We start from the raw sequence: 14,407 nt of genomic DNA on the forward strand, positions 1-14,407 counted from the left end.
CTGTTTAGGGAAACATGCCATGGGATTGGGTTACTATTGTTCCTGTCATGATGCCACCATGACCATTTAATCTGCCCTATGTTAACGGTTATGCAGGAACTGTTCTAGGCCACTGCCCACCACCCCTGCTTTATTTGAAAAAAATACAGTAGCACACTGCATTATCAAACTTTTTTTTATCTCGGCACAGGAATGTAGCATGATGTATCAAAACTGTGTGGAAACTATAGCTCATCAGAAATTCACATGCTGATTCTGAACTGGCTATATGATTATGGCTTTCATTGAATTTCGTCTGGGAATGCATTTAGATTTTAGCTATAACCATTATTTTATACTTTGGCTATTCAAAAATAGCAGATGTACAAGCTCATAGCCAAAGAAATCTAAAATGAAAGAGATGAGTTCACGGATTGAAAACTTTAATAGGACTTATTTATTTTGCTATTTTAAGGCTATAAAAAGAGTAGTTATTAAAGCAAACCTATTTATATAAAAAGTTTTCCATTGTGATAAATATCGCAGCTTAGGAAGTCATTTCTGTGATGCCTCTGAGGGTAACATTTTCAATGTCTTCTTGGTTCTAGAGTAAGACCATTTCCATTCCAGAGAGAGAGAGAGATACTGGGAAAGTGAGAGGAGTGCCAAGCCATGCTGGGCCCAGTTTTTCCCCCAGTGGGCAACCCCTTCCGAAATACGTGCCCCCTTGTGACCATTGTTCTTTCCGTCTGTCTGTTGGCTGACACAGGCAATAATCCTGGCATCTGGCCTGTGTCCAAACTCATTACGACACTTGGTGGCATTGATCCCTCCTCCGGAGGCTTCCCCTCCAGAGCTGTGTAGTGCTTCTGCTCTCTATGTCCGCTGAGCTGAAACAACCACCACTTTATTCTAAGTTTAACCCATTCAATCCGGGAACGCACCTCTGTCATTTCAGATTTCTTTGGCAATTCAGAAATAGCAGATATACAAGCTCATAGAGTGGCACCGAGTGCCACGCTATGAGCTTGTATATCTGCTATTTCTTTTAAATCGTGAAAATCTTTGCAAATCTTTGAATACATATTTTTTTAAAGCTAACATTTGTAACTTTCAAATGTCTCAACAAATGTCTATCAACTATTGTTGCTATATCAGTGGTGCTCAAATCTTTTCTTGTCAAGGACCCCCAAAATTATGTTTTTGGCCGCCGATCCTCACCAAAATATGTTGTTCCAGGGGACCCCCAGAAGCAAAGATTTTTGTTGAAAATGTTTACAAAATATATATGTATTCATTCAAAGATTTGCACAAATGTTCAAAAAGTAGCAGATCTACAAGCTTGTAGCGCAGCACTCGGTGCCGCCCTATGAGCTTGTAGATCTGCTATTTTTGAATAGCCAAAGTATAAAAATAATGGTGATTAAGGACCTCTGCGTTGATGATGAACAAAGTCTTTATTGTATTATTATTGTATACCTTTTCCCCCATCTTTTGCATGCTTTGATTTTGTTTACATGCCACGAGTTGGCATGGATGACCTGGTTAGTGAAAACCAAGAAGAAAAAGGTTTTGTAGAACCGATTGATGTCTGGGTAGTTGAGCCGTGACTTGCTTGCAGCTAATGAAATTAAGTGTGGAGCTGTGCAGTCACTGTCCACGTCCACCCGGGAATACTAAGAGAGCAGCGCCCACTGAGAAATGTATGCCAGTGGCTCTGTCCTTTATCCACAATGTATGTGTGTGGCAGAAGCTGAGCAAGTGAAATGTGTTCCAGGAGGTATATGTGTCATCAGACAGTTTCACAGAATTCCAATTAAAAATCTGAGCTGTAAGACTCAGCTGAATAAAGTGTGTGTGTGTGTGTGTGTGTGTGTGTGTGTGTGTGTGTGTGTGTGGTGTCGCGTCGCTTGCTCATTGGATGCAAAAATATATTTATTAAGGCCTATAATATAGGCATATATATATATATTTTGAATCGTTGCAGAGGTAAAAAATAAAAAAATATTTAGAAAACAAGTGGTTTGATTTGAAGCTGGAATGCAGGCCACTGGAATATTTAGTCCATGTGGATCAGAGCTTTATTGATCACTGAGGGGAAATGTGTCCTTTAGATTTAACCAAATTAGCTATTCTAGCTGCTGGCCTAGATTGGGAATGGACACAGATGTTATCCAGGCTGTCATCTTGGTTAATATAATTATTTATATTTTTATGGCGTTCATATGATCAACAAGTTGGATTCAATTTGAATAATGTAACTGCATAACTGTGAGTCACAACCACAGGTTTAGGAGGTGTCTGTGGTCTGCCACTATGCTAAATTAAGATATGATATTGCAAACACAACACAATACTGATTGTCATATTTGCCAAATTGTGGCCACCCTGGCAGAATGGCAAACATGCTGAGTGTGTAATTATGTTTAGTTATGAATGCTTCAACTAAAAAATATGTAATACAAATTACACCAGTCATTGGCTATGTTGAACAGGTCGCTATTTTACAAATGTTGGGCACTGAAACATTTTGTTAGAAGGCCTTATTCTTTATGAAAAATCAATTACACTGAACCTCACTTTCACTCACTTTTCAAATGCATTGGCATGTCCCAGAGCACACTTGAGTTTTGTGTGCAGTGCACTAATGAATACATTCAGCTAAGAACAAAAATGATGATACAGATGACACTCGTACACGTGTTTTAGTATCAAATCTGATCGTTTCGTGAATGAGCACCTGAACACTTTTTTTCCCCTTTTTAAAAAAAACTCTATCCTGCATGTGTCATTGTAGTAACTAGCGTTGGTGGAATGTACCTCACCTGAACCTTTGAGAGCAAAAACCTTGGTTTCTCCTCACCACATGTCAACGCACTGCTAAAAAGAGGGAGCAAAAGGGCTAAGTTTAGCAGTAGCAGCACCAACCGTTAGTGGTGCAATGCACCACCTGGCCTCCTCCAGCATACCGGCTCCTCACTGTGGGGGCTCTTTCACAACATAGAGACACAACATCAATCACCGCTGCTAAGCCCACTCCTTTGGCCTGCAATTTCCACATGCCTTATGCTGCAGTCATCAGTTTTGCCCACACTGCTGATTTTAATTTGTCATTGTGGCTTGTTAGTCTTTCATTACTTATTTTGTTGACACTCATTGTTGCCCATGGCGCGAATGTCAAGACACCTGTCTTTGATGTCATGGACGGGTCGGTGATGAGCAGCGCTGGCTTGTTCCCGACTAACATCATCCATGTCTCTATAAGTGGCGAAGATTCTTCCCAGCAGGCAGGGGATACTGTATTTGCATGTTTGATGGTAATTTTATCTTCACTGTATGTATTATGTATGTAAAATGAATTGATGAATTTAAAACATTTTTTCCATGTATAATCCGTTATTCTACTTTTCAAACTGGTATTTCCACACAGTCTACTATAGTCTATCTATAGCATATCTGCTAGTACTGAAACAATAGTTGTAAGAGTGCTTCTTTTTGCGATTTCGTTTTAAAATGTGGAAACGGTCCTTGTTCCACCAAAATTCAAATGGTTGCTGGTTGGCTTTTGGCAAAAAAACACTGTAGGCTTTGCCAACATTCAGAGTCGTTCATCCAGCTTGCAAGGTCGGTGAAGAGGCAGATTCTATCTTGGCTTTGAGTCTGTGTCCTTCCCTTCACCTCTATCTATGCAACTCTGTCACTCCCTCCTAGCCAGCTGTCTCTTCAGGTGAGCTCTTGGCTGCCTGCACCACATTGAGACATTTTCCAGATGATTCAAGGGCAGAGGAGATATTTTTCTTTCTGGTTTTGTCTGAATGTAGGCCTCTTATAAGAAGTTCTAATCAGTGGTTGCCACAGTTTTCGTTTTGTTCCAGTCATGACGATCATATTCTAAGAGGTCATGTGTGCACTGTGCATACTTGGAATTGTGATGCCTGTTCTGTGATATAGTTTGTTTAAGAATGTGTATTACCATTTCTTCCCTTTCCTGGCCATTACTTGCGAATCATGTATCTCTGATATTAATGCATCCACACCTGCCACTGAGTCTGATCTATTTTGATTGGGTCAATTTGGGTGATTAAAATCAGATTGTGAAACTACAGCCTATTTCTAGGTTTGTTTTTCCTTGATTACGTCGAAGTCTGAGAAAACGATACCATCACTTACATATGGAAAAAACATCTGCTCTTGTCTTCCCAGATTAGTATCACATTGTATAGAGAGAGAGAGAGAGAGCGAGAGACACACACACACACACACACACACACACACACACACACACACACACACACACACACACACACACACACACACACACACACACACACATAACCACTACAGACATGCTATGTGACACGCATCTCTTATTTAAGATATATTATGCAACTTCACCCGTTGTCTATCATGCTGTGGACCTTCTATGACTGTACTGTCAAAGAAATCACTCACCTCCCACAATACATAGCTTAATTACAGGCGATTAAAAAAGACGCTGCCATACTAGTGTCAGAGTTTGTCTAACTAACCACTTAAGCCATATATAGCTAAAATAGCGAATCTAAAATCAGTCACGATCAGACGTATTGTGAGCTTGTAGATCTGCTATTTATGCTGTTTTTGAAAATTCTTGACATTTTTAACCTATAATGATATGACCAAAATAGGGACACTAGGGTGAAAGTTGTTAAGGGGTAGGCAGGCACCAAGATTCAGTTGTTGCCTGGAGCGGCACTCTTGACTTGATGCTAATCCAATAATCCACCTATGTTCTGTCATCTGGGTGGGTGGTTGCATAACAGGACTGGGATAGCCCATCCTACTGTATGTTGCCCTGAATGACCAGAAGGACTGTGGTGGGGTGGTTATTTTTATCCCCAGAGCACATGCTGGGAAGTGAGAGAATCACAGGCCAGTGGTGTGAATGAGAGATGTTTGGCAGCAGGCACTGCCTTCTAATCCCCCATAAAAGACCCAGTGAAACACTAAGGGACAACATGTGGCGTTATACTATACGTACATTAAGAGGTTGTGTTAATGCTTCAGGATACTGAAGGGGGCAATCATACTGAAATGTTTTGCTCAATGTTGTGATTGCAATTTTAATTGAATTATACTATACAGTTTGGTATGTTTTGCAATCTGATTTTATTGTCAGCTTGTATAAAGTGTACAAATGTTGTAAAGATGTGTGTATGGGGGAAATTATATGTTAAAGCCATACTTGGTAAGTCCAAAAGTAACGATTTTTAGCAACCTCTGCTGGTCACTACCGTCATTGCAGGTCTTTAGTGGATGCCTGCATTACCCAGAATTCCATTTGTTTTCACCGGAAGGCGGAAGCGTTTCAAAAAGTGTTCTTTTAGTTGTTTTATACTATCTGCGGATCGTTTCTCTTAGCCAGTGGAGCTTTAGTTACCGTGAGCTTGTGTCTTCTTTTGCTGTTTTTCCATCTTCAAATCCTATAATCCCATTAAAAACAGCACAAAATTCCTTTTTGTTACTAGCGCGGTAGTTCCGGGCCAAACGGGAAAACGGTGCATTTCCGTTCCCGTTTTCTGGCCGGATGACGTGATTTTCGCAAAATATGCGTCATATAACAGAAAATATGTTTAGAAAAGGCTTTTGGGGGTGAAATTCATGGAATGGATGTTGTGAAACATTTGCCACTCACAAAAGATCTAAAATGTAACTTTAGATTTTTTTGTATGACTTTAAATTGTGTGTATTGTTAAATGTATTATTTCATAATGGAGCCTCTTGCAATCTAGGAATTGCATTGACCCATATTGTGGTTTGAATTATTTGGATAGTTTGTAGGCGTGAGAACAGCGAAAGTCAGGTGAGAATGAAACGGTGACAGCATAAGGCTTATCCTGTCAAAGTGACCCTGAGAAAGAGACTGGACTCCTATCTGGTTGCATGTTGTAAGTTGCACTGGATCAGAGCATTAGGTGTAGTGTATACCCCAAATCAGGAAGACTCTCTGGCATTGGAAAAAACGTTTGAGCCTTCCACTTGGTTTCCTCTGGCATCGAAACAGACGAGGCAGGAGGGGCGGCACAAGGTTGGGGGGCACATTGCAACTGGGGCATATCCGGCATATCCGGGCTCCGGTTACAAGGCCTCATGACACTGCGGTTTGTTGTTGTTGATGATAGGCAGGCAACTGCCCTCCTGACGTCTCTTCTTCTACAGAATGGTACTTAATTTCTTTTAGTCCTTAATGAACCTGACTCTCAGCTGCAGCCTGTTCTTAGGTTCTGTTGCTCACCTCACGCTAAAGCATTATTTCCAACTGCATAGTGGTAAACCTACTGCAACAATGATCGAGAGACATTGACTTTTGACTCTATGTCTATAAATATAATCAGATTTGGGTTAATGTTTGATTGAATCTGTAGTAAGCCAATATAATGCCATAAACTAAGAGGGCAAAGTTCTAACTCATGTTTTATGATCATTGCATTTATTCCTGGCATGGGATGCATACCTTGGCCCTTGTATGGAATTGCCCACCCATGATGGACCTGACTATCCAGTACTTCGATGCCCCCCATTCTGCTGCCCACCCTCAGCATGTTTGGAAAGATGATCTGGGAACCGTTGGAAAATGCACACAGCAACTCGAGAGGCTCTGAATAACCATTGACTACACACACACACACACACACACACACACACACACACACACACACACACACACACACACACACACACACACACACACACACACACACACACACACACACACACAGCTTCACAAGAGAGGCCAGTTCTGCGTGAGATAATGTAGATATTAATTATCAGGATTACATCATGTAAATCTCTGGCTTAAATCGTTGCAATTTCCTTTTCTCCTCCTACAAGATTCAGCGTACAGGGTAGTCCCTTGCCATTAATATGCATTGTGGTTGTGGCCATGTGTCCTCCTTTGAGCAATGTTTTCTTTCGTCTTTTCCTAAGCGAGTGACTCGGCTAGATGTAAACCCCTCTTCTTTAGCCAACAACTTTGGGTGTCAGAGCTTGTGCCTTCGTGGTGCCATCCCTGACTGTTCCTACTGTACCATGAGGGCAGTGCCAGTATTATTCCTGCCTCTCTACTGTATGTTCTGCATTGTCATTGGGGAGACGAGTTGTCTCCACCACTCTCTGTCCTTTCCAAACCATTGACTGCTGTCAGAATGGAGCAGTGGGAAGAGGTTGGATGTGTTTGAGGGGAATACCCCCCTCTCTATTCAGTATCCTGGCCCTTGTCTCTAATCCTCAAAAGTATAAAGTCATTGACACTTCCCTTGGAGAGCCGCCTGAGCCCCAGACCCTCAACATATGTCATTATGAACCTTGTGAAATTGTACACCGACCACCATGGTTCAAATGGGGTGAACTTCTGATGAGGCCAAGCAGCTAAATGGATAACTTCCTGTTGGATAAAAGGGTGTTTTTTCCAGGTGTTGTCTATCCTCTAAATATTGGGCTCTGCCCTTATCCTGATCTATATATACATCTATGTATACAGTACGTATGCCCAATGTCACATAATTATCATTTCCGTACCCGACAAAGACCACACGGTTTGAAATGTAAACTTCCAATTAAATCACATTTTGGGAGCATCAAAAACGGTGTGTGGATAATCCATTCTTCTTAAAAACAAATCCACCCATAATTATTTCCATACATCAATTGTATTATTTAGTTTAATTGCTTCATGGTACATGGGAACACAAGTTAATAGACAACTGTACTTACTGCAGAAGCAGACATCCTGGTATGCCACGTGGCTCAATGCACATACTGTGGCTTGCATGTTGAATGTGTGCAAGTAGAATGTAAAGGCTCTCTGCTTAACACTGTCCTTTTGTACTCTAGTATGTAAGTTTGAACTAAACAGAGGGCAATTCTGCCACCAATTGTTAGTTACACCTTGTTTGATTTTGGGGCGATGTAAAGCTGCATCATATTTTGAACTTGGTTGGTGCGCTCTCTCTTGTTTAGATAGAGCATGTTGCCAAGCCACAGCGTTCCTTCATTGCTGGATCCGGGTCAGTACCTCAGCCACTTTCGGTCACACGACTCCTGTTTGGGAAAAATTATAATTCCATTAACGTTTCTTCAAAGATTTTCCAGAAATGTTCACAAAACTAAATGGCAGATTTACAAGCTCTCAAAATAAGGCTAAAGTGATTAAATCATACTTTTCTTTTCATACGTTTGGGTGCCAGGGGACACACCAAATGTCTCTTTTGGGTCTCAAGGTGAAAACGTTTGGGTACCCCTGGCCTAGAGGTTAGCACCATTAAAAAAAGTTATTGAGAAGCCATTCTCATTCTGTGAAGTGTGAACACTGAACAGGTTCTACTTGTTTGCACTGAGGCATCATTGTCATCGTCAGCCACTACTTAAACATACATGAGTGTGGCATTTTGTCATAATTGTTTGCTCAAACACAGCAAACATCCAATCTGAACATCTACTTCTTTGTGTTCAAACACACAAGCTCCTCATGTTTATTCCTGGTTTCATCCCAGGAGCTGTGAATTGGATCTCGGTAGCTGAGATCAGAGCTTTTGCAAAACCATTTTGAGGTCCTGTTTAGTAGCTTGTCCTGTCTACTTTTCCCTTGTAGAGATAAAGACTGAGAGGCATTTCTATGAGATAAGATCAGCCAAGAACTGGGGGAAGATGCATGCTGTTTATGGAGATAGTCTACTTGTTGAACATGTCAATACAGCTTTCCTGGGCTGGGCATTATAGGATACAGGCTAGCCTGTTTGGCAGACCAGCCAGCAAGCCTACATTCAGTTTAACGTTCCTTTCTTTTATGCTTAATATTGTAATTAATAATATATGAACAGCAATACTTTGGGGACATGGCATTTTCAGCACAATTCAGTAATTTTAGCACTAGAATAAAACGAGTTGGATCAAAAACAAAACACTACTGTTTGGTTAAGGATTAATGCAGTTTGAATAAATTAAACCTCTTATGCAATCTGTTACATGATTTGTAGGTCAGGGTTTATTTTAACCTTGAAACACCAAATGGGTGATGTTTATCACTTCAGATTGTCGGATACTATAAGTGGTAAATTATGTCTACTTTCAGTCTAACTTTCACATATTTTAACTTTTACTGTGTTGTCCTATAAAGCAAACTCTACATTTCCCGAAGAAGTTGAAAGAACGCAAATAATAATTTACAAACACTATTTAGACCCAGGAGGACTAGTCCGTGGCAGCCATCTGACACCACAGTACGGGATCCGATCCGTACAGATAAGCCTGTCTCCTCCTGTCACCAGGAGGTCGGAGCGTCTTCCGTCTTCACAGGAAATCCCCAGCTCCAATCACAGCTTGGGTTTCCTGCTGCAAAACAGCCCCGCAAAGTTCTTACAGGAAACGGTTATCGAAATGTTTACATGTTTACATTTTCGAAACTTTTTTTCTTTCATAACATTTTAAATGGTGAAAATGGCCGATCTACAAGCTCACAATACAACGCGATGTGATGCGTTGTGACTGAGTTTGTAGAGCTGCTATTTTTGTGAAACACTGTTGTACAATTAAGTATAGGAAGCAAAGTCTTATGCACACCTGATTGGCTCAGACAGTTGCGTAGGCAGGGATCAAACGTAGAGAAAAAAAGCGGCGCCTTTGATACATTTTGTCATCGATATGTGTTTATAATGTGTTTATAACCATGTGTCACGTGAAGCTTGACCAATCATTTTGTTGGCGGGTCTGACCAATCAGAGCGTTGACGGGTCTGACCAATCAGAGCGTTGACGGGTCTGACCAATCAGAGCGTTGACGGGTCTGACCAATCAAAGCGTTGACGGGTCTGACCAATCAGAGCGTTGACGGGTCTGACCAATCAGAGCGTTGACGGTGAACACGGACAAAGTCAGGTATAGAGCAGGAGCCGCTAAAAATGCAATGACCCGCACACTGTCTACACTGCACAATAGGAACACTTTTATTTAAGCAACGTTCTGGTCACATAGACCTTCTTCAGGCATCTGTGCCTGAAGGTCTATGTGACCAAACGCTATATGCATATAAAGCTATATGCATTTGTCTTTATGTAATGATGTTTTGGCCCCCTGGCATTCTTCAAGATCAGATATTGTTCTCTTTGTGTTGTTATTGTACTGTGTCTGTTATAAATGAATTGCAATGTACAGTAAATATACAGTTAACCTAACACAATGTAGGCAATGATAGAATAAAGGGTGTGCTTCTGTGCAAACAAAACAGAATAAACACCCCTCTTCTGTAGAAACTTCATGAGAAGAGGATTAAGGAACTAGTGGTGTTGGTGTAGTGCGGAGGGTATATACGCACATTTACATTGTTACATGATTGGCCATTGCGCTTAGTCACTTCTAATGTTTGCACCAATCAGATATTTCCCCAATTTTTAAATAGGCTACATATTGATTCGGAATATTTGAATAAGTATTTGTCGCAGCTACTGTATGCATTTTTCCTATGACTCTTCTCTCGTCTCCGTCTAGAGGAAAATTGTTTGCACTCGCTCAAATGCTCCCAGTTAAATTTTGAGGCCACACAGATTACATTTGAGGAGACATGCGACCAAAACTGTTGCAATTTCAAGCCCTGCACTCTAATGCACTAATACTCGCATGCATACCGAGGTGTGTTCTAGTTTTTTTTTGAGGGAATACTATAATTATTCCCTCCCACACGCACGGCACATGCACACGCGCATGCGCGTGTATATACATGCACGCCCGAATGAAATAACTGCTCTATTGTTAAATAGTTAATGTGTGAATTACTTCAAAACTCCATCGGCCAGCGGTCATTATCACCTCAATACAATAGTCACACGTAAGCCTTCACCTCAGACACCACATTATTACATGAAAAAGGCTATTTGAACTGATTATATTCTTGCTGCCCCCAGCCCCTCCTCCTGCGATTTTTGGATGGCTATGAAAATGTTCTGCAGGTCACACTACGTATATAGCGTAACACGGTAGAACACACCACTGCATGCACATGCACGGATGCGCACACGCACATGCACATACCCACACTCGGTCCCACACACTGACCACCATGCCACCTGAGCCATTGCTGGGATGGACGACCCTATGGCAATGAGTGCTCTGCCCCTTGGTTTACCTTTCTAATGAGAGCATTGTTTGAGTTGAATTGAGTCCTGTCTAGAAGAAGCTGTCAAGCAGCAAAATGACTTCCTCATTGCAAGTGTTTGACTTTGAGAAATCTGAAAAATGTTATGGTTCTTTTTTCTGTGGCCTTTTCTTCTCCGTAACCACAGGAGAAGGAGAGGGGATGACATGCAGAAAATGTCATGAGCTGAAATGAACTTGATGACGTTGCTTGATGGTGCACAAAAACGCCTTTAGACTGCTGAAAGAAAAAGCCACTCCATGGCATCCAGATGTGTTATTTAAAAGCAAATAGTAGTACAGCTACTGAGGAAAGAAAAAGCTGAAACATTTGTCTGCTTTGTGGTATATCATGTTGTAAAAAAATGAATGAATAAATAAAAAGATGGGAGTATTACTTCCTGGCTGAAAATAACAAGTATTTAATAGCTTTTGGGGGGAATCTCATCATAGAGACTTACACCCTACTAATTTGCATGGGACTAATGTGCATACAGTAAATTATAATAATTGCTGAGATTATCTGTCATTTTTGACATTGTCAAATTTGTAATCATATTTTGCACTTTTTCTACAGGGTATGAGAAGACAGAGGACACAACAGAAAAGACTTCCTTAGCTGACAAAGAAGATGCCAGACTCATATTCCTCAATCAGCAGCAGTACATCAAGTTCTGCTGCAACCGTGTCAGGTAAGATAAAGTTCTCTGAGTCTATGGACTGGTTATTCATTTGAATCTTCTAAACTGATTTGGGGAGGTCAATACCATAATATTGTTTGTAGTGTCAAAGTTGGTTTACCACTTCAAACATGCATAGACGTTTTTCTTTTGTTTTTTACCCCTTTTTCTACCCAATTTAGTCGTTATGCCAATTGAGTCCTCCCCACACACATTTGTGTGTCACTACACAATGTTACTGCTGTTGTATATTACTGACTCACCTGCTAGTGAGGAGCCCCCACCGGGGGGACGTAGAGCCTTCGTCCTACTCCTCCCGTCCAACACTCCCCGCTGACAGGTAGCGCCCCCAGCCCGTAGGATTACATGCAGTGACAATTATCACCCTCTCCGCCTGGCTTCCCTCTCCCGAACACGGGCCAATTTTGTTCGTATAGACGCTCCACAAAGCCGGATGCATCACGGTGGATTCTAACCCACAACCTGGGTAGATTTGTTTTATTTATTTTTCTGATTTTAACATGGACAATTTAGCTTTATTGGGGTAAAATATTGTGTGACCCATGGACACATCGATAGTAAGTTTTTATGTATCGTTTTGGAATAGATTATGCGCCAGAGACATGGGACACTGCTAACAACATCACTGTTGCACAATAACGTATCATAGAAGAAAATGTCTCATGGGAAATACAAAATAATTAAAATCCCAGCACTTCAAAGAGGAAATAAAGGGCAAGACGAGAGAAAAAAAGTTGAGCACCATATATCATTAAAAATAACAAAAACAAAATAAAACGGCTGTAAGAATCCCGAGCAGCTTCTCAAAATCTTACTTTCACATGTGATTTGTGAAAACGGGTTAGACAGTTCATGGACACTTAACATAATAGCACCTTCTCCTACACACAGACAAGCTGCCTATGACAGCTGAAACAGTTGTTTGGCTTTGTTCTTTGTCATGCCAGCAATTTTCAGGCCACTTGTGGTAAGTTCATATACATGGCCCAGGCTTCCAAATAGCGTACATTGTCTACACACACTCACGCATGCATGTGCCACAGTGGCATCACATGTACATAGACAGTTGGAACAGACAAGTGTTTTGTGTTCCTTCTGCTTTTTTGCACATTTTGACTGCTGCTAAAAGACATTGTACCTAAGAGGTTTATCATACTGCCTTTCTAACCGTACTTGATTTTCATATCATCCAGTATAATTACTTATTATTTTTATTATTATTATGTTAATTGTATTGTTGTACACAGTCTCCACCAACTTTTCGTTTCTTGTACCTATGAGTAAGTGACCAATAAATCCCTATTGATTCTTGGTGAATGAAGACGGAGAACATGGTGGTTTGAGAACTGTATGCACACAGGCTTTTTATGGCTTGATAGACATGTAACATGCAGCTGGTGACTGCAAAGGCACCTGATCTCGAAAGCCACAAAAATAGGTTGCATACCAGACAGTCACACAAGGGGGACCCTAAAAACCGTCCACCCAGCAAGCTCACCTTCACTGTACAATATTGCCTGTTCAAGTGGCACTACTTATATGCTACAATCACTAAAAAGCGGCATTACAGTTTTCAATGTTACATTATTCTCTGGAGGAGGTTGGTATTTGTAAAGTTTGTTGCTATTTTTGAACCTGGCAACGCTGCAGCCCATGGGCGAGGGGTGTTTTCCACATTGACCCGCTGCATTACTGGCCTTTTCCCCTTCAACCCTGCATAAGCCCCCGGAGACACAAACAAACCAGCTGAATTGAGTCATACTTAAGCTGTGGAGCCGCCACACAAATGTCAACCTATTTCGGCAGTGGCCTCCCCCACAACGAGGCAGGTTGGCCTGGAGGTACTGTAGAGAAGGGCTGACTAATAACGTGGGTTCCTGTCTTAAACCTCTGAGCCCACAGGACGGTGTATTCCTGCCATCAGTTGGTGACTGAAGCATGGCAGTCCGCCATGGCAATGGGTCCTAGTCCATCCAATTGTACCGGGCTGCCCTTGAGCAACAAAATGGAACCCCAAACTACTTCCTGAGGCAGTGCACTATATAGGCAACCCATTGCCTATATAGTGTGGGTTGCCTATATTTACTATACTTCAACTCCTCTATAGGAAGTTATATTACTACTAGTATGTTGACATACTTTCCCACAGCTGAGACGATGGCACCCTTGGCCATTTGAGGTTTGTGCAGTAGAGCAGGGGTTCCCATTCCCAAACATTCATATCAACAACCTTTAAATAGATAGGCTTTTGGCCAACACCATTCAATATGTTTTTGTTCCAGGAAACCAACACCAGGGAGCACTTTAGTTGTATGATTTATTAAAAAAAGTAACATACTGTAATTGTGTTGCTTTGCCATCATCTAATTCTAAGGAATGGCATATTAGTGAAAATGTTGTTTAAAACCTGTGGTCTCCACATGGTGCCCACTTTGGGCCCCACTGCAGTAGAGGACCCCAGTGTTGGCTGAATACAGATGTGCCAGGCCAATATAGTTGTAGCATACAGTATACTGTAGTTGTAGCACAAAAAAAAAGGTCAAGGCAAGGGTGGTGTGTCGAGGG

General features: G+C 41.3%; 1 protein-coding gene across 4 annotated transcripts in view; it reads left to right on the forward strand.

Annotated features, from left to right (window-relative positions):
* Positions 1–14,407, forward strand: part of atp8a1 (ATPase phospholipid transporting 8A1) — a 153,645-nt gene that overhangs the window by 12,659 nt on the left and 126,579 nt on the right. For all 4 annotated transcript variants that reach the window (XM_084042015.1, XM_084042014.1, XM_084042016.1 and 1 more), the window contains exon 2: positions 11,719–11,833. In XM_084042015.1, coding sequence (XP_083898141.1) covers positions 11,719–11,833 — 115 coding nt within the window. The remainder of the gene's footprint in view (positions 1–11,718; positions 11,834–14,407) is intronic.

Source organism: Gymnoscopelus microlampas (genome assembly GCF_963454915.1).
Source record: "Gymnoscopelus microlampas genome assembly, chromosome: 18".
In the NCBI taxonomy this organism is placed as follows: Eukaryota; Metazoa; Chordata; class Actinopteri; order Myctophiformes; family Myctophidae; genus Gymnoscopelus; species Gymnoscopelus microlampas.